This window comes from Cyrtonyx montezumae, unplaced genomic scaffold, assembly GCF_038088225.1.
Source record: "Cyrtonyx montezumae isolate F1298 unplaced genomic scaffold, pur_monq_1.0 scaffold_12, whole genome shotgun sequence".
Classification (NCBI taxonomy): Eukaryota; Metazoa; Chordata; class Aves; order Galliformes; family Odontophoridae; genus Cyrtonyx; species Cyrtonyx montezumae.
The window spans coordinates 17,387,401-17,413,693 of NW_027071848.1; the positions used below are offsets into that span (position 1 = coordinate 17,387,401).

General features: G+C 42.9%; 2 protein-coding genes across 10 annotated transcripts in view; one reads left to right on the forward strand and one right to left on the reverse strand.

Annotated features, from left to right (window-relative positions):
- Positions 1 to 9,143, reverse strand: part of FLT3 (fms related receptor tyrosine kinase 3) — a 31,699-nt gene extending 22,556 nt beyond the window's left edge. The window contains 3 exon segments of the mRNA XM_065730377.1: positions 1,135 to 1,327; positions 1,519 to 1,642; positions 9,116 to 9,143. Of these exon segments, the coding sequence (XP_065586449.1) occupies positions 1,135 to 1,327; positions 1,519 to 1,642; positions 9,116 to 9,143 (345 nt within the window).
- A 6,568-nt stretch (positions 9,144 to 15,711) lies between these two features.
- PAN3 (poly(A) specific ribonuclease subunit PAN3) overlaps positions 15,712 to 26,293 on the forward strand; it is a 74,769-nt gene continuing 64,187 nt past the window's right edge. For 8 of the 9 annotated variants that reach the window (XM_065730149.1, XM_065730155.1, XM_065730150.1 and 5 more), the window contains exons 1-2: positions 15,712 to 16,384; positions 21,250 to 21,390. In XM_065730149.1, coding sequence (XP_065586221.1) covers positions 15,952 to 16,384; positions 21,250 to 21,390 — 574 coding nt within the window. In that variant the 5' untranslated portion in view covers positions 15,712 to 15,951. The remainder of the gene's footprint in view (positions 16,385 to 21,249; positions 21,391 to 26,293) is intronic. The other variant, XM_065730152.1, reaches the window with a different exon arrangement.

Below are 26,293 nucleotides of genomic sequence, written 5' to 3' on the forward strand. Positions count from 1 at the left end.
ACAGATTGTTGTGTATTCAGTAGCAATTAGCTTTATTTGCTATTTCATATTCAAATATTTTTAAAAGAACTCTTCTGGAAAAGTCTTCATGAATTATCAACAGCTCCTAATTCTCAAATATAAATATAAATTGCACTAAAATAACACCTTCAACATACTTTTTTTTTTTTTGTAGTGTCAAACATTCATTAATATGTTGAATTCTACTACTCAAAGAAGCCCAATAGGATTCATGTTGCATTAGTTAATTCCATCCTCTATAAAAGACCATAACAGAGCAATTTCAGCCAGAAACATCACAATTTCCCTTGGAAGATATGCTTTACTCTCATTTTTTCTTTTCTTGTGGAACCATAGGAAGTTAGAGAAGAACAATGATGAAAACTTTCTGTTTGAGACTTCAATGCAAAGCCAGTGCCAGAATGTTTTTCCAGTGTCCCACTGCTTGTCATTGTGACACCCAGACAGACCTCAGCTCCTTGTGGGCTTCACTGGGCAGAGGATGTTTGGCCTGGGTGACTGCATACCTTTCATTTCCTCACCAGTGCATACTGCTAAAGGTGAACTGCAAATGGAAAGTTCTGCAGGTGCTCAGATAGCTGATGGTAGGCTAATGAGCCTTTAAGTTTAGCTGCAGGAAAAGGAGTCAAGTAAGCAGATCCACTGAAGAACAGCCCTAGATATCTCCCTTACTGTGCTGGGTGACATTTATCCAGTGTAAGCTTGTGAAAGGATGGGGTTTGCTGCCTCCTCTGCCCCACACTGTGCTTGACCAGGTACCCTGGTATGAAAACTGCTTCTCATTCCTTGCTCCTCTTTTTTCCCTTTGCTTGATCTAAGCACTACCTAGAGATAATAGGCACGTTCCATTTCATCAGACACCAGGACAGCACAGCTTTGGCTCTTGTACTGCATAGAAATGACACCTCAGGAGTTTGGTCACTGGGAAGTGGGTAAATACATTACACAATCAAGATCACGAATGCAGATGGAATACTACGTGAAGCACTCCACCTGTGGCAGAAAGAATATCTAAAAAGATAGAAATATGATTACCAGTTCAGAGAAATCCAGAGGTGTTCACATATCTAATCATGTATATATGTATTTTTCTGTAGCCAGATTTGGTCTGACCCTTCTTATTTTGACTGTGACATCCCCATGGATCAAAGGGTCAGGGTTCTGTAAGCTTTTGGGGAAGTATTTAGGATGAAAGGTAATGTCCCACCAGGGAAGGCTCAGTTTGGATATTAGGAAAAATTTCCTTTCCAAATGAGTGGTGAGGCACTGGAACTGGCTGCCCAGGCAGGCGGTGGAGTCACCGTCCCTGAAGGAGTACAAGAGATGTGTAGATGTGGCATTGTGGGACATTGTTTAGTGGGCATGCTTGAGATGGATTGGTGGTTGGACTAGATGATTCTGGAGGTCTTTTCTAACTGTAACAATTCTGTGATTCTAGGATTCTATTTCTGGAGTGAACAGAAAGTTTTATAGACAATTTGCTCACTGTTAGATCACCTTGGAAGATACGATATCTCTTTTGTCCTTGGAACTCCATCTCTCCATCTGATAAACACACACATAATCTCAGATGTGCTTTGATTCACTGTAGAAGCGAAAGTCACGGCTGTCATAACAAGAACTATAAAACAAAAGTAGAAAACAAATGTGATCGTCTCTCCTGACTCAGGGATAACCATTTAAATAAAAGTAAAATACAACAAAACTGTAGAAAGATTGCTTTTTTTGTTGTTGTTAGAAGGCAGTAGAAATACATAACTATCTATGTGCATTTGCAGACTCTGACTAAATGCAAAAGCAATTCGGTGAACCTCTCAACAGCGCAGACACACATCCTAGATGTCCCATAGCATAGCAGAACGCAGTAGAAGTCTGGTTCTCACTGCACTCAGACAGACCTCTTGTTGCTGTAAGCTGAATTAGGATTTCACAGACACATACACGTACTCACACGGGGAAGCGCCTGCCCTTCTCTGCAATGAGAGCTCCCGCTCGCTGCCCGCGGGCGCGGTCGGACGCAGGGGGGATGCGCGGCCACGAGGGGGCGGCCCCGCCACGCCAGGCCCCGCTGTACCGGAGTGCGTGGTGGGCACGGTCGGCCCGGACAGCGACCTCGGCCAGCTCTGCCTCCTGCCTGAGATTTTTCTTCCTTTTCTTTACTTCTACCTTTGCTACCTTCCTATGTATGTATGTATGTATGTATGTATGTATGTATGTATGTATGTATGTATGTATCTATCTATCTATCTATCTATCTATCTATCTATCTATCAATCCTTTTTCATTTTTCACTGTTTCTTTTCGTTTTTCCCCTTCATTTTCCTCTCCTCTCCTCTCCTCTCCTCTCCTCTCCTCTCCTCTCCTCTCCTCTCCTCTCCTCTCCTCTCCTCTCCTCTCCTCTCCTCTCCTCTCCTCTCCTCTCCTCTCCTCTCCTCTCCTCTCCTCTCCTCTCCTCTCCTCTCCTCTCCTCTCCTCTCCTCTCCTCTCCTCTCCTCTCCTCTCCTCTCCTCTCCTCTCCTCTCCTCTCCTCTCCTCTCCTCTCCTCTCCTCTCCTCTCCTCTCCTCTCCTCTCCTCTCCTCTCCTCTCCTCTCCTCTCCTCTCCTCTCCTCTCCTCTCCTCTCCTCTCTCCTTCCTTTTCTTTCCACAAGGACAACTCCCATATATACAGTAGAAATTCCTGCAAAAGTGTTTCTTTTTGGAGATGTACCACACCAGAATTCGCTGCAGTGAATTATTACTTTTATTGATCTAGTGCAAGTGCCAGCAGAGGTCTTGCTGGTTGGTAACACGTTGGTGTTATGCTTCACTAGTTGTCCTGAATCTAGAAAACCTCCTCACATCTGAGGAAGGAAAAAGAGTGTTGCTCAATCTGCCTCAGGACATTGCTGCCAAGCCAGCCAGCTCCAGCACAGTTTATCACATGCAGCAGAGAAGATTTTGTCCACAAATTAATTTTCCACCTTTTTAGTTTTTCTCAGCCCTGCCTTTTCAGGCCCCAGATGAAAACAGCTGCAAGGAAGAACATTCTACTTTCTTCCACATTCTTTTATACCAAATGAATTCTCTCTCCCGCCACCATTTCCAAGAATTTCTCCTCTGACTTGTTATGCAGTAACAAATTTTCCAACAGAACATGTAGCAGGGAAACAGGAGAGCTATCCTGCTTTTTTTCTGATTGCCTATAGATACGTTTGCCCTATGGAGTAAGCCAATGACAACATGAAGTACAGGCATACAGCTCATAACACTATTACACATCCAACTTTACTGTTTCTGCCATTAAGTTTCTTGCAGACTGATATCCAAATCATGCTCTGTGATCGGTGTTTTGATTTCATCATTCCTTTAAGCCACAATCCAGTTTGACTTATATGTTTCTATCCCGTTCCAGATTCTCTAATCCTATACTTGTACTCCTGTAAACATGTACTTCTGACAATTAGCTGCTTTTAGTGCAGGATTGTGCCTGTTTATGAACAGCCCAAGCCCCTATGGCAGTTTCAGGCATCATATTGCTCCTTAATTTATAGATCTGCTTTGTAATCACTTCTTTGAATCCTCAGTTTGTGTCAGTAACTCACAGCTCTAATCTGAAAATAGTTACCACCTTTGCACAAAGCAAATGGTGAAGACTGAAGTTGTCCTGCCTCTTCTGGTTCGTGGTTACCTAGGCTTGGGTAAGGAAGAACCGCAGGGTTGTATTCAAATTCTTATTTGCCTTTCATTTCACTAAGAAAACTCTACCTGCCATGTGAGTCACAGATAAAAGCCCAGCTCGAACAGCTGAACTGTTCTTTTACTTGTTATTGTTCCATTTGTCTGCTTTGCATGGACTAGCTGGATCAGTGACAGCCCTTCTACCCTGCAGAATAGCTATAGGTCCCCTAAATCTTGATCCCACAGTGACTTATCTGCAGCAAGCTTGCTCTTGCAGGGAGCCCACTGAAACCCACAGCTTGTTCCATTCCAACCGTTCACAATCCAGTTTACAGAAAATAAACGGGACTGCTGAGGACACCCTTTCCATGGAACTGGCTGAAAAGTGACTATAAATGCCTAAATGGAGGATGTGAAAAGGCTAGAGCCAGGCTCTGCCCAGCAGTGCCCAGATCCAGGACCAAGGCCATGGGCACAAACTGGCACACAGGAGGCACCCTCTGAACTCCAGGAGCACTGCTGTGCTGTGTGGGTGACAGAGCTCTGGCACAGACTGTCCAGAAACCTCCTTGGGGACCTTCCAAAGCCACCTGGACATTGCCCTGGGCACCCTGCTTTGGGTGCCCCTGCAGGAGTAGGGACTGGGCCAGGTGGGCTCCAGAGGTCCCTTCTCATTTCAGCCATCCTGTGGATTCTGTGAACAAAGGGTAATTCTTTGGGTAAAGAAGGACTGGAGCAGTGCTGCTACAGGATTACTCCTCTAATCCCAAAGTGACTCTGGGCTGTCCTTGTTCTTGAATATCCTGTGCAGGATGTTTGCTCACAGGGATGGCACATGTTTGTGCCGTTAACAAGCTGGATAGACAATACTGAAGTAAAGCAAACAGACGTGTCTCAGCTAATGACATAAGTAAGTTTGCTTTGTTTAACTCTCTTTTTAAACTACACTGTGTTTAAGTACTCCAGGCTCATTACCTGACACACTCCAGCACTTCTACCAATATCAGTGGAATTACTGCTATCCTGCAAGCAAGAGCTACTTCAGTTAAGTACCAAAAGGAAAGGGTATGACATTTCCAGCACCTCATCAACAGTGAGAGAAGGATCTGTCCAAAAGAGAGATGAAAACAGAGCACTGCAGAAAGTGAAATGATACTACTTGTCATCCCACTACCGTAAAACATGTCTTTTAGATGAAAACAAGTTTCCACAGCAGGCTGCAGTACACTGTCTTTCTGGATAGTGGGCAGGGGAGGGAACAGGCACAGCCTGAAGGTTGGGCGGGGGAAGGACAGACAGAGAGAGAGTTAAAGAGAATGGTTTTGCTACAAAACATGAAAAGAAAAAAAAATGAAGTGAAGGGATTTGCTGTAAATGGTCATTGGTATTTGATACCACATTTGGAAAAAATGAACAAAAGGTCAAATACCAGTTGTTTTTTTTATCAGTGTGAGGTTAGGGCTAAAAGACAACTGCAGTTCCCCAGTGGTTGTGCAGATGTAAAATCTCACATACTTCTTAAAGAGAACTTTGTAACAACAGAGTGCTTTTTCAAATCAGCATCTCACCCATTAGTAAACTTATCCACACAATTAAACCCAGACTATAGAAAAAGGAGTAAATACCTCTTACTTTTACAACAGCAATCCAAGCCATAACTGTTTTTTCTTTGCTTACACTGCTCAGTTTTTCAGCAGTTTTTAAGGAAATATCTCAGAAAAACTGGAAAGCTGTTTCTGCCTTTGAATGGGAAGTAGGCACAAAACATTTCCCCAGATATCAGTCTAGCTTTGTTAACCTCTTATTTCTAGTGGAAGATAGAAAAGTAGAGTCTAACCTTCAAATACAACAGCAGTTTTTAGGGTATTGTCTGTGTTCAAAGTTTTTGGAAGCATTTGACATCATATTTCTGCTCAGAATCCCATAGTACCTTCTTAAATGTATTTTTCTCATTAGCAATAGTGTTAATCCATGTGGGAAATAAGACCTCCCAGCCCACTGAAGTGCTGATCCTTAATGTCTCTGAACTGATTTTTTAGTTCCTGCATTCCTTTTAAAACTGTAAGACCATTGGGATTAAACAATCCTTGTCCTTTTCTACTACTGCTATAGAAAACTGGAATTGCTTTCTGCCTTGATTGGTTACCCACTCCCTCTCTTCCATGTTTTTGCTCTGTAAATGTTTTACTTTCCAATTTCAGCTCCATCAATGCTTTCTGTATGTTTTCATCCCCACCTTTTGCACTGAGCACTTCTATGGAGATTTTCAGAAAAACTAGCTCAGCATAACAACCCAAAGTAGTTTTTCCATCAAGAACACACAACCTTGCATGATGAGATTGTGCCATGAGGTTTTAGATCTTTTACTAACTGTGTTTTCAGAAATGTGGGAACAAGAGAAGAGGAAGCTTTGATTCAGCTCTGTGCTATATTACTGTGGGATCCTAACAGGAAGGGATGTAGAAGGGAATGCTGCAGAAGGATGTCTGCAGCTCTTCTCCACTGAGCACAGTCACAGCAGCATGCACTGTAGGGCACAGTCTGGCTGATTGATAGCTGGAAATTTGGGGAACACGAGAAATTTTTTTGAGAAGATAGGAAAAGTGGGGCCAAACCTCAAAACAAACAGATAGCTTTCAGTTGCATTTACTTGTATTAGAATATAATCCTCTTCCTGAACAATCCTTTCACCCTCAGGAATCATCACTTCAGAAATTATGGCTTTTCCTCTGATTCATGAAATACATGTCGATAGATGACCATGAAAATATTTTCTGCTGGGCACAACTATGTTTCCTTGAGTAAGCAGACCACTTACCAGCCTTATCCAACATTCACAGCTGGAGAAATCTTGCACCAAGATTTTTGCATGCTTCAGGAAAGAGACTGTAGTTAGGATCAAACTGTATTTCCCTGTGGTGCTGATTGATTTTACTTCTCTGCTCTCAGTGGAGCTCAGCACCTGAATGTGCTCTGGATTGCTCACCAGATGAGTGCCAGAGAGCAGGTTTACTGCTGGACAAATCCTGCTGGCAGCTGGGTCCTCTGACTGGGACACAGATGCATCCTGCTGGGTCACACATATTCTGAAGGTTCACCTTAAAAAGGAAGAATGTGCTGTCCTGCCTGATGATTTTTGGATTCTCTGCCATGAAGAAGGAACAGATACTTCTGTGTTCTGCAAAGGTTTTTTTCGACACCATTCCAGGGTTTTTGTGCAGTCAGACACAAACATAATCTCATCCAGAGCCTGTTAGGGCCTGAGTTTGCAGTCTTTCCTCTCTTTTGTCAGCTATGCTGAGATCTTAGCAGCTCAGAGCTTTGTTTCTCTCAGGTATCCTGACACTGTGTATAACTCCATAGGCACCTCTTGCTAGTGGTGGATGCATCATGAATAAGTGGTGCAGGAGCAGTTGTTACAGGAGAGCTTCCACTGGTGAGAAAGGTCACTGAAAGCCTCTGTTTATCACAGTATTTCTCTTGTGAAATATGAAACTATATTACTGCCTCAGTTCTCATCCATCCTCCCACCTCATCCACTAACGTTGTAAGCTAGATAATATTATCATTAACCACAAGCTCTTGTTTAGGATAACCAGAAAACATTAAGATGATGAGGAACTGGAATAGTACTTTTAATACATACATCTATATTTACATATATATCGTACTGTATTTATTATTTTCTAAAGGTCTTAGAATTACATTCCTTGCTGCTGGATATTATTTATTCCAGCAAATAACACAGACAAGATGCTTTTTCTTTCTTGAAATCTTTGCAATTCTGAGTGCATAATTCATAGACAGACCTGATGTCTTCATTCTGCATATACTGGGAGATTCTCCTTGAGAAGTTACTGCAGTTTGGCTTTTCTTTTTCTGGCTAAGTGTTGCAATTTCCAATGATTCTGGTTCATCATACAGATATAGGCTATGTGTCCACCCAGCTTATTACTAGGGCCCAGCCCTAGACAATGCATAGATTTTTACAGGTAACACATCTGTATTTAAGAAATTACATGTAATTCATTAAATGCTAAAGAGTTATTCATCAAAATTGCTTTTAAAGAGTCATCTGCTAGAGAGAGATTTACAGAGCTAGCAATTCTCAGTATATCTGCTGTAAGTTCCATCTCTGGCTTTTCAAATCCTACCCAGCTTGCATGTCTCAAAGTATCTGCTTTCTTCCCTGTATCTGCTGGCCATATAAGATGTACTACTTTCTCGGTGTTCTCTGCCTTGGCTAAGAAATATCTCAGCACAATACAACAGTCCTCCCTTTTGCTCCTTCAGCTCTTCTCACTCCTGAGAGCTGTCTCAGCCATTCTGGGGTCTGCTCTTCACAGAGGCCTTCAGCCACTACCACATCCCAGATACTAACCGTTTTTGTTTATTCTGTTATGCAGCCAATAAGACTAGCACAGCTCAGTCGAGAAGAAAACACAGAAATCCATCTTTGACTGCTACTACTTAGTAGTAGTATCAGCAATCATGCAAAGCAGGAGATCATAAAATACTCATTTTCATTTTGCTCCACCTTCCCTTCAATACCTCATGTAGACAGTCAGACATGAATGAGTAACATCTAAGAATTTTCTTTGAAGTAAGTATTATTCTTGTATATGGAGATGAAAATGGACCTCAAGTTGTTAAATAACTTTCCCAGGGATGCATCAGAACAAAGGTGAACAGAAAAAAAATAAGAAAAAGAAAAAAAAAGGAAAAAAGACCCACAAAAAAAACCATTGTTTTTTCTTTTTTTTTTGGCCCCGGATTCTGAATCAGCAAGCTCGTGTTTTATAGGAGTAAGTCATTTATTGTAAAGCCAGAGAAAAATAGTTGGAGGTACTTGAGATAAAAGAAAATGTTATTTTCTTTTCTCTTAACAGTTGAAATGTTGGCATGATTTCTCTCCAACAAACCAGAGACACTTTCTATATCTTAATATCACAACTTCTTTTTAGATTGCTCAACAACAAGAAAACCTGCTGAGTTACAGATGCAAATTTCAGCATATATCTTACTCAAAGATTATTTACCTAGAAAATTGTAGGTATATTGTTTAGAGAGAACATGTCAAGCTGGCATTAATACATTTATATCAGGAAAATAACTAATAATAATAATTAAACAAACAAACAAACATTCAAAACAAAACAAAAAACAAAAAAACACCCCACCACTACATTTAGATGCTTTTTGCCCTGAGCATGAAATGCACCAGGACATGAGCCAGGTGGGGAGATCAAGAGAGATGGGACAGAGAGGAGGATTCATAGAAGACAGAAGAAAAGCAGGATGGAAAATAATAGATGCAGGAAAAAAGAAATGGATAGGAAGGCAAGGGAGAAAAAAAAGGCAGGATATGAATGGATGCAGAGAGAAATTGGGACAAGGGGAGGACAGGGTTTGAGGAGTGGGTTGAGGAGATCTTACCTGGTGGAAGCAGCAGACACACTGCCATGCTGGCAATGCCCTGCCAGCCCCAGCCCCCGTGTGTGGGACCCAGCTGTGCAGGTGGTGTCTTCAGTGCACACGTCATTGCCCACAGTGAAACCACTTCTTCAAAAGCCAGAGCAACAGACCTGAGCATGAAGGAAACGGCTGTGTGTCAGCGAGCTCAGGGGCCTCTTTTGGGCTGAGGGGTATTTCCAGCGGGAGTAAGAGCTCTGTACCCGTGGCAGTGGGACTTCTGGCAGACAGGGGAAGCAGCTGTCCAGCATGGGGACCCATGCCCAGAGAGGCAGTGTGGCGGTGGCCTGGATCTGTGCTTACACCGCAGAGAAGAGAGTGCTAGCGCTGCATGCAGGAAAGCTCAAATTGAGCTCCAGATGCTCTGAGGCTGCTTCACAGATAACTTGTTCAGGGGATAAAAAATAAAGTCCTTTGGGGTCACCCACAGACACAAGCCTACAGGGATACAGCCACATGTGGCTGCTGGTCTTTACTCTGCCTCGCCCAGTGCACAGCTCTTCAGCATCTGCCTTCTTCTTGCTTTCTGTTTGTTGGCATGCAGAAAGTCCAACCAGCCCACTCCAGCTGGAGTTACTCTTCCCTGGTTTGTAACTGGACCTGTCCCTTCAGAGGGGCAGGCAGGCTCCATAGAAGTGGATTCACTTCTATGGGCTCAGTTGCTGCATTGCCTCCAGCTTGCTACTCCCTCAGTTGTTGTATTTTTACTTGCTAGGGACTAAAAAATCATTCTGCAGTTGTACAGGAACTGAAAATAAATAATCCTTGCCCAGAAATCTTGCATGTAAAAAAATAAAACTCACTGTCAATAAAGTGCTCTTAGAAACCTGCCAGAGATTACATCTTGAATGGATTTGGTTGGTATTGATACTTGGAAAGGAAATAGCTTCTTTGGCATTAGGGAAGATTAGATAAAAATGTACATGGACCAGAACTAGACAGGTATATTGCACATAAAAGAAATCATAGAAAAAATCCCACAGATAATTGCAGAAGTGGAGGAAAAGTCATTGAGCACTGTTAATGGAGATGAGCACACAGTCTCTCACAGAACTGTTGTAGAAATACAGATTGAAGTGATAATTCTGTACCCTGGTAGAGAGAACAAATTTGTATTTGATGCAGTGCTTTGCATGAGAGGAGTTGAAGGAGTCCAAGTGATTTGAAAACTGGGGAGGGATGTATTAGCAAAGGTGTAAAAATTGAGCAAGGAAGCATAGGACTCCATAGGGCTCAAAGAAATAATTTCAAAAAGAAATACCATGTTGGGAACAAGTTCTTAATATGTCTTTGCTTTTCTGGATGGCAGAGGACCTTTAATTTGTGCAGACACAGCATGGATGAAGTTGTAAGATACCTCTAACAGATTATCTAGTTCAAGCCCTTTCCAAAGAATGGTCAGCTACAACCAGTTGCCTTGGGCCAAATGCAGCTGAGCTCTCTGTTCTCCAGGCCAAACAATTCCAGCTTTTTCACCCCTTATCTCATCTGTCAAATAGTGCATCATCCCCAATGCGAAGCAAATCATCTTCAAGACTCTTCACTGTACGTGCTCCAGTAGGTCCATGTCTCTTCTGTTTTTTACAGTCCTTTCAATACTACATCTACATACAGCTTTTGCCTTTAGAAACCTATTTGCAGTTTGCTCTTCTGAAACTATCAGAAATCTGCCCCAGTCATTTACTGCTAGTGGCCTGTTGGGCAACAAGATGATGACCTGACTGAACACTTCCATGTGTGCCAAAAGAGTGGGTGCTTGTCCTTTATTAAAGAATTTTCAAGTGAGTAAAAAGCTTTATTTTCTCTTCCACCTGTAGCATTCACTGGAAGGTACTGGTATTTCACCTATTAGTGGTTTAGATGCAAACTGACATTAACTTTCTTAAACAGAAAACATCACTATCTCCAAAGAAGGGCAACAAAGTTGGTTAAGGATCTGGAACACAAGTTTTATGCAAAGTGGCAAAGGGAACTAGGATTGTTTAGTCTTGAGAAAAGGAGGCTCAGGGGAGACCTTATTACACCCTACAGCTGTCTGAAAGGAGGCTGTAGCAAAGCAGACATTGGCCTCATCCCCCAGGTAACAGCAATAGATGAAGAGGAAATGGCATCAAATTGTGTCAGGGGAGGTTCAGGTTGGATATTAGGAAAAATTTATTCTCAGAAAGAGTGGCAAGACATTGGAATAGGCTCCACAGGGAGGTGGTGGAGTCACTGTCCCTGGAGATTTCTAAGAGGTGTAGCTGTGGCACAGAGGGATGTGGATTAGTGAGCAGGGTGGGGATGGGTTGATGGTTGGACTAGATGGTCTTAGTGGTCTTTTCCAACCTTAATGATTCTATGATTAAGTATCAGAACCCGTTGCTGGTGATGCAGTTGATCTGATATCAGATCTCAAAATACGTGTATTGTTTTCAGTTTAAAAGCTTCTGTGAAAAGATGTCAGTAACTAGGACAGGACAATTCATTTCTGTTGGATGTAGCCAAAATAAATATATAAAATCCAGAACATTTTTAAAATTCTAAACAGTTTGGACTGCGAGCAGGGGAAGTCCAAAATGACCATTAAGCATTCCTCTGAGTCAGCAGGTTTCTTCTTTGTTCCCTTTGAGGTACAGTGGCTTCTGTTACTAAGGATTTTATCCATGTTATACCGCACTATGGCTGGCCTTCACTGCAACAGTTAGATAAAGTCAGCTCCAGTGGGAGTTGCCACAAGGTAGGAAACTCCCTAGCTAAACTGTAAGGCTGGGTTACCAGCACTAGGCTAATGTTTTATTGCTTGTACTAATATGAACTCCAGCCTAAGGCTACACCTCCCCCCCGTACGTAATTGACATACGTTAGCATACATTATTACTGTAGGTGTAAGAAGGAGCACTTCAAGGTCAGCTCCTGACTTGCTACTTGATTTGAATTTAAAACTTCACTGAGTTGGAATGAATTTCTTTTTGCATGTGAATAGGAATCTGGTCAGTAGCAACATTAGGTTTCCCCCATACACTACTAGTAAAGCCAGCTACCCCATCAGGACCCATTGGAACTGCCACTGCAGGCTGGTTCATTCAGCCCAACATCCCGACTGTCTATTAGTCAGTTGCAAACACTTCAAAGGAAGATTTTAAAAAAAGAAATAATTTTGTGGAATTAATTCTCTCAAGAGTGGCAATTTCCCTTAGAATTCAGACACCAGTTGGTTTATATCCTGAGCTATCAGGCTTTATTGCTTAAACAAACAAACAAACAAACAACACAGAACCAACCAACAACAACAAAAAGCAAAGCAAAAAATGAAGAACGAATGCTAAATTCCTCTTAATATTACTGTGGGCTCTGATTATACTTACATTTTCATAAATTTTACTTTTTTTTTTTTGCCTAATGATATACTATGATAGACTTGAAAGGTTAAAGTTGCATTATGCAAAACCATTTTTAAAAAACACTTCCTTTGATGTATTTAAATAACATTAAAGAAGGGCACTTTTTTAAGCAGAGATAATATCTCCTCATGGACTTACTCGTACTGTTGAAAAATAAATAAATAAATAAAACAGCTCAGGAATTATTTTCCCGACTACTTGGTAGGTTTAACAAGATTCCTGCCAACAAAACTTGCCTTGCCCATGCCTTAAAAAAATAAATAAGTGAAAAAATTGCAGCTACTATAACACTCAAAAAGTATTGTTATTCATTTCTACTATCTAATGCCAGCCTGCACTTCAGGATCTGTTTCCACATGATTTACTAAACGTTAATTTTGGGTCAACACAAAGAAAAATTGTTACTGTCAATAGCAGGCACAGCTTTCTCAACGCAGTTTCTGATGATAGAGGAGAGCTATTTGGCACACGCAACCTGATTTGGCTGGGGAAAAGAACTCCTGGCAGGGCTTTCCTTCCAAAGGATTTCCTTTTATTATCCTCCCCCTCCCCCTCCCCCTCCTCCCTCCCCCATCTATTTTTAATCTCATAATGTTTTGTTCTCTCTCTCTCATAAAAGCTCTGTCACTTGGCTGTGTCTGTATGCATACATAGAGGAATATTTCCCCACTTCTGGGTCAAAAAGCACAGTGCAGTTATGACTTGACTACGAACTGGGACAAGGCCCAGGGGCATTTATCTGTTTTTTCTTTGTTTTTTCCTTCTCCCTGAACCTTGTGCAAAACAAATCTGGGTATGTGTCCGAGAGAGGAGCTGCAGTGTTCTCCACAGAGGTACCAGCTTCAATAGACGGGGGACTTTGTTTTGTGAAAAGAATGGTAAAATCATAAATTGCTACTCAGCAGGAATGCCAAGTGGGCTGCACAAGGCAGTGCAGTTCAAGTTCAAAGATACCAAGTGGTTGATGGGATTACTCACAGTCCTGGCTGGCCACTGGAAACAGGCAATGGAAATAAAATTGAATGGGAACACATCATTATGATTAACAAGAAGGATCCAGGGTCCTAAGTGGATGCTCAATGGCCACAGGTCTGTTTTCAATTCAAGATCTTAACAGAAATGAAAGATGGGAAAGGTAAGAGTTTGCCAGAGCCACAAAAAGAGGCTCGAGGTATCTTCCACCTCTTCCCATTATTGGCTCTGCTGGACAAAAAAAAAAAAAAAAAAAAAAAAAAAAACCAAACAAAGACAAAGATTGCTTCCAAACTGAATTGATGTTCAGTGGGAGTTTGATTATCACAAACATCAACATGGGTGGAGAGGAACCCAAAGCCCCGTGGCATCATACTGCATACCTCAAGGGTATCTGCACACCCCAGATGGCAGAGTCCTGTGTCACAACCCAGTTCACTATCTCAGCTCTTCCCGCATCCAGGGTGGATGTTTCCAACCTACAGCATGGAGGCAGAAACAATGTGTGTTGTGTATGCACAAGCCAATTTGTGTCCTCATTCCTTACCTCAAAGTGTATGCAGTTGTAGACAAATGCACAGATCAGCAAAAGAGCTGTGGGAAAAGCAGATTCACAAGGCTGAACACACAGGTTAGAATACACTTCAGTGGTGGGAGTGGCTACACAATTGAAGTCTTTGCTTGGAAGAACTTATTTCATGTTCAACCAGTTCACCCAGAAAAGATATTTCCCTATATGTATCATGAAATCTCATGTAAGATAACTTGATACCATTAAATCAACAGAACTAAAGCTCTGGATAAGATCCACAGTGCTTGGGAAACCTCTGAGTGAAAACTGAAATTTTTTCTTCTCCCTTTATTAACATCTTTCTGCTAGCCCTCCCAGCCTTCTCATGTGCACGTATATCTAGTTCACTCAGTCTGATCTTTTTGAAAGGAAGGGGACCTTTTTTTTTTAAATGGAGGACATCATCCCTGGAAAAAGGGCTGATACACAGACTGCTGATAACAGGACTTCTGCAGGTGCAGTTGGGTTTACTTCTTGTCCTCCACACCTGACATTCCCTGAACACTGGACCTACCAACTCCCATTCCCTTCCATGAACCCATAAGCTCCAAAGGCCTCACCCAGCTGAGTACACTCCCCAACTCTTCATCTTCCCAAGGCACGGATGAGTAGGACAAAAGGAGAGAAAACAACACGCTTCCAGGCCCTTCCTTTCCCCACAGCAGGAGTTGATGGAAGTGTCATCCATAGTCCCAACACCTTCCCACGCAACAAAGTCTGGGGCTTTGCTCCTTAGGGGCATAGCTAATGACAGTGGCTTGAGTGGCACTCAACTAAGGACTGCTGAGAGCACCGCAACAAGAGTTGCTAGGAATGCCTCTCATTTGTGTGCTAAAGCCAACTGCTTTTGATTATCTAAAGAAGTGCAAGTTCTGACTGAAACATTTCCCATATCTGAGGAGCTCACGAGGGCTCTTCTCACTGTGCATCTCTTATGGTTTGTATCTGGGCTCCCCCTCAGAGATGTTACAGGAGAAACCAACAGGATATTTCCACCTTTTTGTCTATTTTCCTATATTTGCAAGAACATAGTATGTGTGGAACCTCTGCCACACAGTTGGAGGCAAGAAGGCTGTAAACTGGGGAATGGCAGAGATGACAGACTTCATGCTCTTTTCAGATGTTGGGCTGGCATCAGAGCTCTGACTCCGGTCACCTTCTCAGTTTTCTGTCCAGTTTTCACTGTTGGTACAACAGCTGAACTTCACAGCTGGTTTGTAAGCTGGAGGGGACATTCTGACTGCAAGAAGAGATCCTGAGATTCCAGCTTAACGCGTGGCTTCACCTTGTAGCCCTTAAAGAGTCCTCCTGACGAAGGAAGTCTCTGACAGGCTTCAGAGCGACAGTGAAAAGCTCACTCTGTATATTTCTCATCACGCAACCTGTCAGAGCACCGGCACACCGGAGCCTCGCCGAGGGCACACGCACTGCTCGGGGGAAAACCGCAGCACGGCCGGAGGGGAGCCCCGGGCAGCCGCGGCGGGCGGGGAACGGCTGACGGCCGCGCGGAGCACCGGCCGCGCGGAGCGCCCCGAAGCAACAGACGCAACCGCACGCTACCCCAACGCCCGGACCCGCGGCGGCAGTTCCCACAATGCCCCGCGCCGGCGCAGGCGCGCCCGAGCAGCCGCTCAGGAAGAGGAAAATGGCATAAACAACCGCCGCCGCCGGGACCTCCGAGCAGTGCCGCCGCCCCCCGCCGCGGGGCCGCCCCAGCGGAGCGGAGTCGCCTCCCTTCTTTTCTCCCTCCCCCTTCCCACAGCCAGAGTCTTGGGGTGACGGCGGTCCCAGCGCCCCTTCCTCCTCCTCCCCCCCGCCCCGTCCCTCCCTCCCTCCTTCCCCATGGTGCCGACCCCGGCGGCGGGGCGGCTGCCATGAACCCCAGCGGCCTGCCCTGCTCCTCGCCGTCGCCGGTGCTGGGGCCGCCGGCGGCGGGGGTCGGCGCGGCGGGGCCGGCGGGCGGCGGCGGCGGGGCGGGGGCCGGAGGAGGCGGAGGCGGTGGGGCCGTGAAGCTGAAGTTCTGCCGCTACTACGCCAAGGACAAGACCTGCTTCTACGGCGAGGAGTGCCAGTTCCTGCATGAGGAGCCCGGTGCCGCCCCCGCCGGCCCGGGGCCCGCCGCTTCCCTCGGCGCGATGCCCCTCGGCCTCCCCCCGGCCGCCGCCGCCGGGCCCGGATACCCGGTGCCCCACGGGGCCAGCCCGGGCCCGGCGGCGGCGGTGGTGGGGCCGAAGAAAGCCGAGCTGGGGGCGGGAGGCGGCGGAGGAGGCGGCGGCGGCGGTGGTCTGGATGGCGCGCGGCTGGCGAGTGAGTACGGGGAGGACGAGCTGTTCGCGCCGGGGAGGCGGTTACCGAGCGTGTCGTGGTGCTACCGGAAACAAATAACAGCCATGGTGGCTGGGCCGTTCTCCGGGCCGCCCCCGTGCGCTGCTCCGTCTGAACCCTGCGGGGGATGGCGCTCGGAGAGGGTCTGTGGGGCTGCAGCCCCCGTCGGACCGGCTCTGCTGGCGGAGTATGCCGCCCGCACAAGGGAGGCGGTTACTGGACGGATACTGTTCCGTAGGGCAGCCTGGGTCGTGCCTCGCGCAGGCAACTTCGGCTGAGTCTGAAGTTGGAAGTTTGGAGCGTCCCCATTGAAATATTATTCCACAAAAAAAAAAAAAAAAAGCCTGTGGTTTTGTAAATGATTGTTCCTTAGCGATATGTACGCACGCTGGCTGCATGAGTGGCTCGGTTTGCTCAGCGCAGCCCAGCTCCCTGGGAAGTGTCATGCCTCTTTACATGAATGCATTAAGCGTGGCTGCATTATTGATCTCTGTCATAAAGCTGGTATTTGTTTACATTAAGTGACTCAGTGTTCACATCCAGGCTTTTTTTTTTTTGTCTTTCTGAAAGGCAGATGTAACCATGTTGAGCTTCCTTCCTGTGTAGGGCTCTTACCGCTTGATACATGTGTCAGGAACCCCAGTGGTGAGCTCATTGAGTGCTGTCTGTGCAGTGGAGAGCAGGACAGTGCCTTGCCTTAATGCAGTGCTACAGTGTCCGCTCTTCCGGGAAGACCCTAAAACAGAATCGCTCAGTGCTTTCTATTAAGCGATGCCGTAGAATCATAGGGGTTGAAAGGGACCTCAAGAGATCACTGAGTCCAACCCTCCTGCCAAAGCAGGTTCCCTATACCAGGTAGCACAGGTAGGCGTCCAGGTGGGTCTTAAAACACTAAACCATCTTTAGTGTTGATTGTTTTATCAAACTTCAGTTGTTCAAACTGAAGTCTGTTGCTTTTCTAATATACATAGATGGGAAAGATTCACCAGTGATTCTGTCTTTGTTTCTCTTTTAAACAGAACCAGGTGTGGAATACACTTCTTTTTAAAAATGATTTTTTACATAGACTAAAATCTACTAAGCTAGTGCTTTCAGGCTTGGGGAGACGATGCACAACTGACAAAGGGATAAAGACTTCCATGTGAAGGGTATTATTTATTCTCATACAGAAGAATTCTAAAATTTGTTTAAGTCTGAAATCTAAGAAAAAATAGAATTTGTGTGCTCGGTGATTGAAGTTGCTGAGTAGTTAAAGCATTTGGAAATCGTGTTTTGATTGAGTGTATTCTAGCCCATTAGAGGTTTGAGGCTCTGGAGCTCTGTGCAGTTGCTGCTGATGTGAGTGCAGCATGAATGAACAAACCCCTCCAGGGTTATCAGCAATTCCCTGCCGGGGGAGCTGCCTCACATGAAGTTACAGGAGGCAAAGGCTTGGGCTGGTAGATGAGTGTCTTGAATGGAAGGGTCTGACCTAGGATAAGAGAAAGACAAGAAAGGAGGGAGAGGTGAAAGGTGAAGAACTATAAAGTGGGCCCAGTTTTGCCTCTGGGCTTCTTTGCTTCACTTCATGATGATATTTGCTCAAAATCTCGAGGTGAACCGTATCAGTCCTAAAAGTTAATATCTAAAACTCTTTATCTTGCTAACAGCCTGTTGTGTTAGTAGTATGATTCCCAAGTGGATTGAATGAAAGCTTTATCTTTGTGGATGTAGAAAACAATATGCAAAGTTTTATTGAACTGTGAAGTTCTGAAGTGAAGAATATGAAATTATAAAGTGCCTAAAGGTAGCTTGCCTGTACTGTTCTGCTGCTCATCTTCCCTAATGCTTTGCATTATGACAGGCTCTAGGTACACACACACGTATGCTGACTTTTCTTTCTCACTGGACCCCAGCCTCATTCAGTGCATGGAGCAGATAATGCTCATTGAGTAATTAACTGTGTAGTCCTGTTTATTATTAAAAGTGGGTCAGTGCCTCATTCTACCATGTGTGTTACTCTAATCCTGCTTTCAGTATGGGATTATTAATTTACTCATAGGTTTTTCTGCGGTAGTCATGAAGTCTCCCCAAATACTAATTTTCACATCATAGGTGATGGGGACATTGATGAAGAGGTAGAGCTGTGAAAAGACAAGAAGTTTTTCAGTGCAGAAGTATTTTAATACCAGGCTGTCAAGTGAAACAAGCAGGTGATGTGCTCAGAGCTAACCGACAGATATTTCTTCACACAACGTGTGGTTAAACTGTTCTATGTCATAGATGTTTTAGATACTGACATCTGACAGGAGGTCAGAAAGTCATTAGATATTATTGGAAGAAAGCCCTTTTTGAGATCTCTAAATTCAAGAGCAACGAACAACTCTTTTGAGTCAAACTCATTTTCCACCTCCCTAAGGCTTAGAGACTTTTGGGAAACTCTGCCTTATCCTTGCCTCAAGCTTGTGCTTTCATCAATACAGTCACTCCTGTCCAGCCTTAGAGCTGAGGTGTGGTGGGCTCAATGTGTCTTTAGCCTGACTGCTTTGGATTTTTCTGTTCTTGGGGAGCAAGACTATCAATCTTGATAACTCCATCCACTTTCAGAATGTCGTACCCTTGGTCACACAGCATCTGGCATTTGGAGCACAGATGTTAAGAGCACTGTTCCTTCTCCTTCTGTTGGAACATGAGTGCTTGGTTTTCCACACACGTGGTGTGCAGTTGATCAGCTGCAAAATAAAAAGTAAAGCTAGTGATTACCTGCTTGGAGTTTGAATTTTTTAAGAAACACAAACTTTTTCACATTTCTATCACAGAGAGGAAAGAAAGGAAGAAAAAACATTGGAAGAAGTTTTGTTAGAGGCCAAGATCTGCATACAGTGATCTTTTGATGGACACAAGTACCAGGTGTCAGCCCAGCTGACAGGTAGAGCAGCACTGGTACCTTACCTGGAAAGACTGCAGAAGGAACTGAGATATGGGAATTTCTGTTCCTTGGTATTTAGGGGGAAAGATATGACTGATAGGGTTTCAAGATGCAGATCAGGAAAGGGCAGGTGAGAGGCATGACAACATGAGAAACATCTCGTCTGCTGTCTGTTCTGTTTGAACCTTTGCAAGCTCTGTAACAAGGAGTTCAGTGCCTGCATTACCGTGTACTGATGCTCATTCCTGGAGTGCCTGATGCTGTGTGAGACAGTTTAAGAAAAGTGTCATTATGTCCAGCTGTACATTTTGCTATAAAACATGGGATATGTGGTGGCTGCTGCCAGTGCTCCCATTTACCTGGTGCTGATGTGCTCAGAACTCTGTGGCAGTGGAGCTAGTGCTGCTGGCCTGGGGACCTGAGGAGCTGACCATGGGTACAGTGCTGCTGCTGGCTCTTTCGAGCCTTACTCTATGCAAAAATCCTTCCTTTAAGAACTTGCTTTTAAAACAGATCAGTATTGTTATACTTTCACCTACCATGCTGCTCTGCCTTTCTCCACAGAGAAAGCCTGTCAGTGCAGGCTTTGTTGCTTGCCCGTGAGAAGGGGGAAGGAGGATGGAGGCTTGGGTTGCATTGGATTGACCTAATGAAAGCATTATTGCTGTTTTCTCACTCTGGAAGCTGTATGTTCTGAGGCTGGTTGTAGCTGTATAGCTGTTGACTGCCACTGTAGCAACTGTGTGCAATCATTTGGCAGTTAGCTTAGTGAGAATTATGTCTTAGGTTTGGTTAAATCCATAAGTGAGCTAAGTTTGGCATGTAAAGACTTATAGATTTGTGTATATTCTGTTTGTTGTTTTTTTTTTTTAATGTATGTAGGCCTTTACTAGTCCATTCTTATTTAAACAAAATGAAATAGTTGGTGTAGAAGAAATAGGAAGATAAGCCATTCAGCAAAATAGATATTAAAGGTAATCTGTTGGATTATACTTCTTAATACAATGAAACAATGGTCAGGATTATTCTAAATATGGATTTTTAACATCATCTCTGGTAGTGTTTGAGTATTTGCAGCTTGAAGTATTAAGAAACTGTCAGTTATCTCAGACTTTAAAGGTAACATATGGGATGGTATGCAGTATACCAGCCTCTTTTCCCTTGGTTCTTCTTTGCTTGCATATAGAAAGAAGAAAGCAGAGCTGAGAATTCCTTTTCTAGAGCTGTTTGTACTTCTTGTAAGTGGTACTGTATTGGATGTCATATTACCTGAATTTTCTTATTAGAAAGATACTTCATCTTTTAATTTTCCTGATGGCTTTTCCAGGAGCTGGTAGAGAATACAATTTTGATGTTGTTTTGGGGAAATGACAGAAGTGGGTTTTTACTTCCTTCAGCTTTTAAATGTTTTGTGTGGAAATTGAGAAGAAAATGGGAAATTACTGAGGGGGTTAAAGGAAAACAGAAGGAAAAATTTCTGAATGTACAAATTATATGAGACTTTGAGGAGTAGTTTTAGCACGTGAAACTTTCAGGAAAAAAAGCCCACCATGCTACTAGTTAGGTTTGAAACTGATTTTTCTCTATTTGTATGCTTAAAGGGTTTTCTTTATTGTGTGAGAAATCATTCAAGCCAAAATGTTCTCTGGGAATTACAGATATCTCTGGAGTACTGGTGCTTATTTGTTTCTGGTAGTACCCACTGCGCCTTGGGTATCCAAGTACTTAACAGTTGTTACTGTTTCAATTGTTTTCTTATTTCAAAGACAAAAATAAAAAGGAGTGTTTGCTATGGGGGTTATAGTTACAGACATTGTGTGAGAGAACCTGAAGCTTATATATATGATAACGATTTGAAGTTTTGATAATGTTTTTTAAGATGTTGAGCATCCCCACTTAGATTCTGTCCAGCAGTTATTAGATAACTGATTTTTTGTAGGTATCACTGTAGGAGTGGGCCTGCAGGAAGGATTTGAATGCACAGAAAATAGTGACCTTGGGGACCAGCTCAGAAAGAGTTCCCTGTGTAAGGAACCACCTAGAAGCAAATTTAGACTGCTGCGGGAAAAGTGGACAAATGGTAAGTGAGAGTGGGGTGAGAAACACAGGGAGGAGCAGATCTGCAGGACCTTGGGAGCCAAGCAATCTCTTGGTCTCGAGGCAGCTGTTGGAAAGGGGGTCAGTGGAGGGATTTAGATAGTAAGCTGATGTGGCTGATGTTCTCCTTATCTGTTGTGTTCTAGTAATGATGTATTACGTTATGCTGCCAGAAAAAATGATATAGTGAATCGCTGTGTATTGAAGCTGAGTTGGTGTAGGTCGTGCTCTGTGCTTGTGTGTTCTATCAGTCTCTCAGAAGTTAAGTTCTGATGATGTGATTGTTTTGTCTGAATTTCAAAGATAATTGTGTGTTTAGATCTTATATGCATTGTTTTATTTGCTTTGTTATGACCTTTTGCTCTTTATTTCCCGTTCGATAATTGAAATATAGAAGCAGCTCAAACATAAGAGTCATAGTAAATACATGCATTGTAGAAATTGTAGTCAGACTGGTTACTTGATACAAAATTCTTGTCATCCATGCTCTCTCTTTCAGTTGTTCTAGTGCTAAAGAAATGGGCAGGAATATCTTCCCTTTCTTTTCTTTCTGTCTCTTTCCCACTCCTGTTGAAGATAACCAAGGCAGTACTTCAGAACATCTGCAGCAATTTCATACAGATGTTTTTTAGATTAGGAAGTTCGACTTTAGGTACCAGAACTGGAGAGTGTTAAAATTGTGTTCAATATATCACAATTTTTTTTTCAAAACAACTTAATGTAACACATCAGGAGTAGTGAAAGCTATTAGAGAATGTTTGTTCTGAAAGCTTTGATATGAAATAGTTACTTTAGCTTGAATTGCTTCTCCTGATAACAGGATGCTTCTGATGGCTCTTTTTCAAAAGTATCATTTTGGGTTTATATTACCACTGTGCTTTTGGACTTGGTCCATGAAGGGGAGTCCCGCTGTTGCAGATGCAGTGCAAAGATTTTTATGGAGCAAAAGGATGGTGCCTTTTATTTCAGCTTTTTTTTCAGATGCTTCTATGAAAAGAAAAAAAAAACACCTTTATTTTAAAGACAGCCCAGTCATTTAATTTTATGGTGAAGATTACTGTTTTCCTTTGCCTGCCCAAGAGTATCTCGTCACTTAGTGGGAGTGTTTGTAAATACAGCAGCATTTCCCAAACTGTTTTGCTTCCTGTCTGTCTTTCAGCCAAGTTGGTTCATTTACGCTGTCTGCCCTCCGATTGTGCTTTCATTTACAGCAGCATAACCCAGTGGTGTACTTTTACTTCTTACTCCTCATGCCCTTCCTCCAGTCTTTCTATTTCAGTGGTTACTAGTCGGATTTCCAGAAGGGTTTTGTTAAAGGTGAGGTATAAAATGAGACCAGAGAAAGCTACTTGTGTAGCAAGCTGTAACAGTAATATTGTTGCTTTCTGTGCAGTGCCACCAATGTCATTTATGGATACACACAGTGCTTGGGAATAGCTCCAGAGGTACACAGGCAAGGCAAGCACCTCAAGCACCTGGTGCAAATTTGTCAGTACAGAGAGGGGGAAACAGAAGTTCCACAAGCACCACAGTGCTTTGAGACTACTAAACCAATTTTCCAAGTCTTAAATGACTTGTCATAGGTAGGCTTTGTATACCAAGTTTTATTGTTCTTGTCTCAGTTTTAAGATAGCTAACTCTAAAATTCCCCTGGAGGTGTGGTGCTGTAGTTTTTGCTGCTTTGTGCCTAGTTGAGATAATACCTTGGTCTCTGAATGCATGTGTGCAGTGAACATGCAGATAAGCTTGCCCAAGCTGTGTTGAGCTGGGGAGCGCCTGCAGTTGTGGCTGCTCTGGGAGTTCCTATCAAGATTGCCTCTATAAATACAAACTTTTCTTGCAGCGTAAAGTAGCTGTAGTAAAGTTGTTAGGTAGGGACAGTAGCAAAATGATTTATTTCAGTCCGTGTTATTACCTTGCCAGACACCTTTAAATTGTTGTTTTGAAAAATATGTCAACAAAAATCTTTTGGGATGGATCTTACTTCAGTCTGTTCGTTTTTGGGCCTGTATGTCCCATTATTCTAAAGAACATTAGGAGCAGTTTACTGGATTATCAGTACTGATGCCAAGGTTGTAAATGCAGTACAGGATAGTGGAATATTTCTTTACTGTTCAGAATGAAAATAATAGAAATGCCACCTTTTCAGATAGTGTCAGTATTCAGATAATGCTAGTATGACAAAACAGCATTAAACCCACTGATTCTGCTGAAATATTCCTGTTGAGTTCATCACAGTATTACTCAAGTACCATGGCTGTGATGAGATCCTCTGTTCCTGGGGGGAAAAAATAAGAAAATCTTTGAAATAGGTAAAGCAAAAATAAACATCTGTTTTACTCCCTCCACTCTTTGGTGCCTGCATCTGAAGGGAAGCCTACTTTGTGCTAAAATCCTGTGGGTGAAGAATTATGTAAGATGATATTTATTTTTAATTGCAGCTGTCACATTAAGCTGCAGTGTTACTCACCAAGCAAAATGTTATTGGATAATGAGTACGTAAAATGTAGAAAGTACCTTCTGAATTTCTCACAATTTTCTTTTCCAGAATTACTAGAATGTAATTTTTAGCTTTAATGTCAGTGGAATTTAGACATTTCTTCTGATTTTCATTTGTGCTCACTCAACATGTTTGCATTTATTTAATCATTGAATTCTTTTGAATAATTATTTTTGTAATTTGATGCTTCCTGAAAAAGGGGACTAAACTCTTTCTGTTCCCCTAACCCCAGTCTGTCTCTTCTCAGATGCACCTGATCAACCTTTCTTCTTTTGTAAGGAAGTTGTAGTTCCTCTCCAAGGAAGGATCTGTTGAAAGTTTATGCAACTTCAACATGTGGAAAGTACTGTTACAAAACAAAAGCATGTTCCTCTGACAAGAATAGCAAATTCTAGATTTTCTTTAAATGATTGTCCAAACTTACCTGCAGTTATAATTGACGATTTAAAAGGGAGGAAAACACAAACCTCACAAATTTGTATTTGTCATTCTAATAGCTCTGTGTTTGAAAGTGTGTGCCTATGACAGGAGAGATCCAGAGAGACAAATCAAACGCAGGGTCCATTAGAATAAAAACTTCTGGATTTCTGTTTTTCATTTTGTTTTTTGTACCGTGCTGCTTTCATGGTGAAGTCTACAGACTTCTGATTGAAGGTCTCCTGTAGGTTACTTATGATAAATTACTTTTTTTTAATACTGTCAACTCCTTTTGTCTTTGAAGAGCAAGCGAGAATTTATGATTTGCCAACTATTTGGCAGAAGGAAGATAAGCACCTTCTACTTTTCACGGAGAAAGCCAAGTGCCAAAACCAGTACAACTGCCTTTGCTGTTTAGGTATTTGTTGAGTTTTCATTGCTATAACAGCTGAATTTGCCTCCCTTGTGCAGCAGTGGAGTAGAGGGGAATGCTCTTGTTTGCTTTTGTAGGCAGTGCAGAGATTTCTTACCTATGCCAGCTGCGTATTTTCTGTTAATCTTAATTTTCTTTTTCTAGTACAGGGAAGCTACTTTAAGGAAGCAAGTGGTTCTTCTGAAACCAGTAGTTAAACTTACTGCTTCTATTTTCAAGAGTTCTCAAGGAGCTATTGCTAAGAAATTTGCTCTCTGCTCAAATGAGCCTAACTTCTCAATGCTTATCCCATGGAATGTGTTCTTGTGGTTATGCTCCTGTGCTAGAGGTGATTTTCTGGACTGTTTGGATTAGGAGAGTAGAAAGGCAAATAGCTGAAATGCATCTTGGATTAAGTGCAGCGGAAGGATCATCTGCAGAATTCAGTGGTGCATTAGCACTTGAGAGCAGCAGTCTGAGGGATCCCTGCAAGGAAGCTGGCAGCACAACCATGCCATTGGGCTTGAGAATCTTCACACAGCTAGGTAGTGGCAAATGTTCTGGAGTAGCTTTTTCTATCTAGAGTATCCTGTGTGTCAATAGAAAACGTGGACTGTAGTACAAAACAGCTTTGAGTGGTATGGATTGGCTTGTGTAGCAAGTATTGCTGGTATTTGAGCAGTGTTAGAAATCAACAGTATGCTGTACAGCAGTGTCCTCCACATTGCTCAGCTTGGGATTGCTGCAGGAAACTTGCTGCTCTTCGCAGCTTGAGCTGCCTGGCACTGTGGGTACTGCATCTGGGTGAGGAGAAGAGCAGCTGGTCCTGCCTGCTTGCTTCTGCCCTGTGTTGGCTCCAGTGATTTATTTGGATAATGGGTGACTGCAGCTATAGCAGCTTGTGGGATTATTGCAGTTGAGCTGTGGTGTTTATTTCATGCAAATGAAGCCTTTCACTTGCCTTGGTGAATATGGTAAAATCTTTACTTGAAGATTTTCTACTTTTCTTTTTCCAGTTCTAATGTTTTGTACATTAACTGCATCTGTCCAAGAGAGAAATTAAGCTAAATGGGTTCTTGTGTTGACTCTGATGTAGTGAGGAGCAGTTGGGGAAGTGGAGCCAATTGTCTGTTTAAGTGTTAACAGATGGGAGCATCTCATAACTGGTGGTATTATCTAAGGGAGTCACTAGTTTTAGCTTGTTTAAAAATTTGATATAATCTGGATTTTGATGAAAAGTGAAGATGAAATGGAAGACGGTGTATATAGTATCCCTTGAAACATGATTGTTCCTCAAAGTCGAAGTTCTTCACGGTCTTTTTACAGTCAAGATGTAGTTCTTGGTAATGGCTGAAGTGCAGATAGAGATTTTAGAACAGGTAGGAAATACAGTGAGAACACTAAGTAAACTGTGGGCAAGCTAGACTGAAACTACTCATTGCTACACAGGGATTTGCTGTCTTATCGCTTTCTTCTGAGAAAAATACTAGGACTTTGCCAGAGAGCAGTTGTGTTAAAGTGCCATCCTCTACAGGATGAGTTAGGCACTGAAAGAGC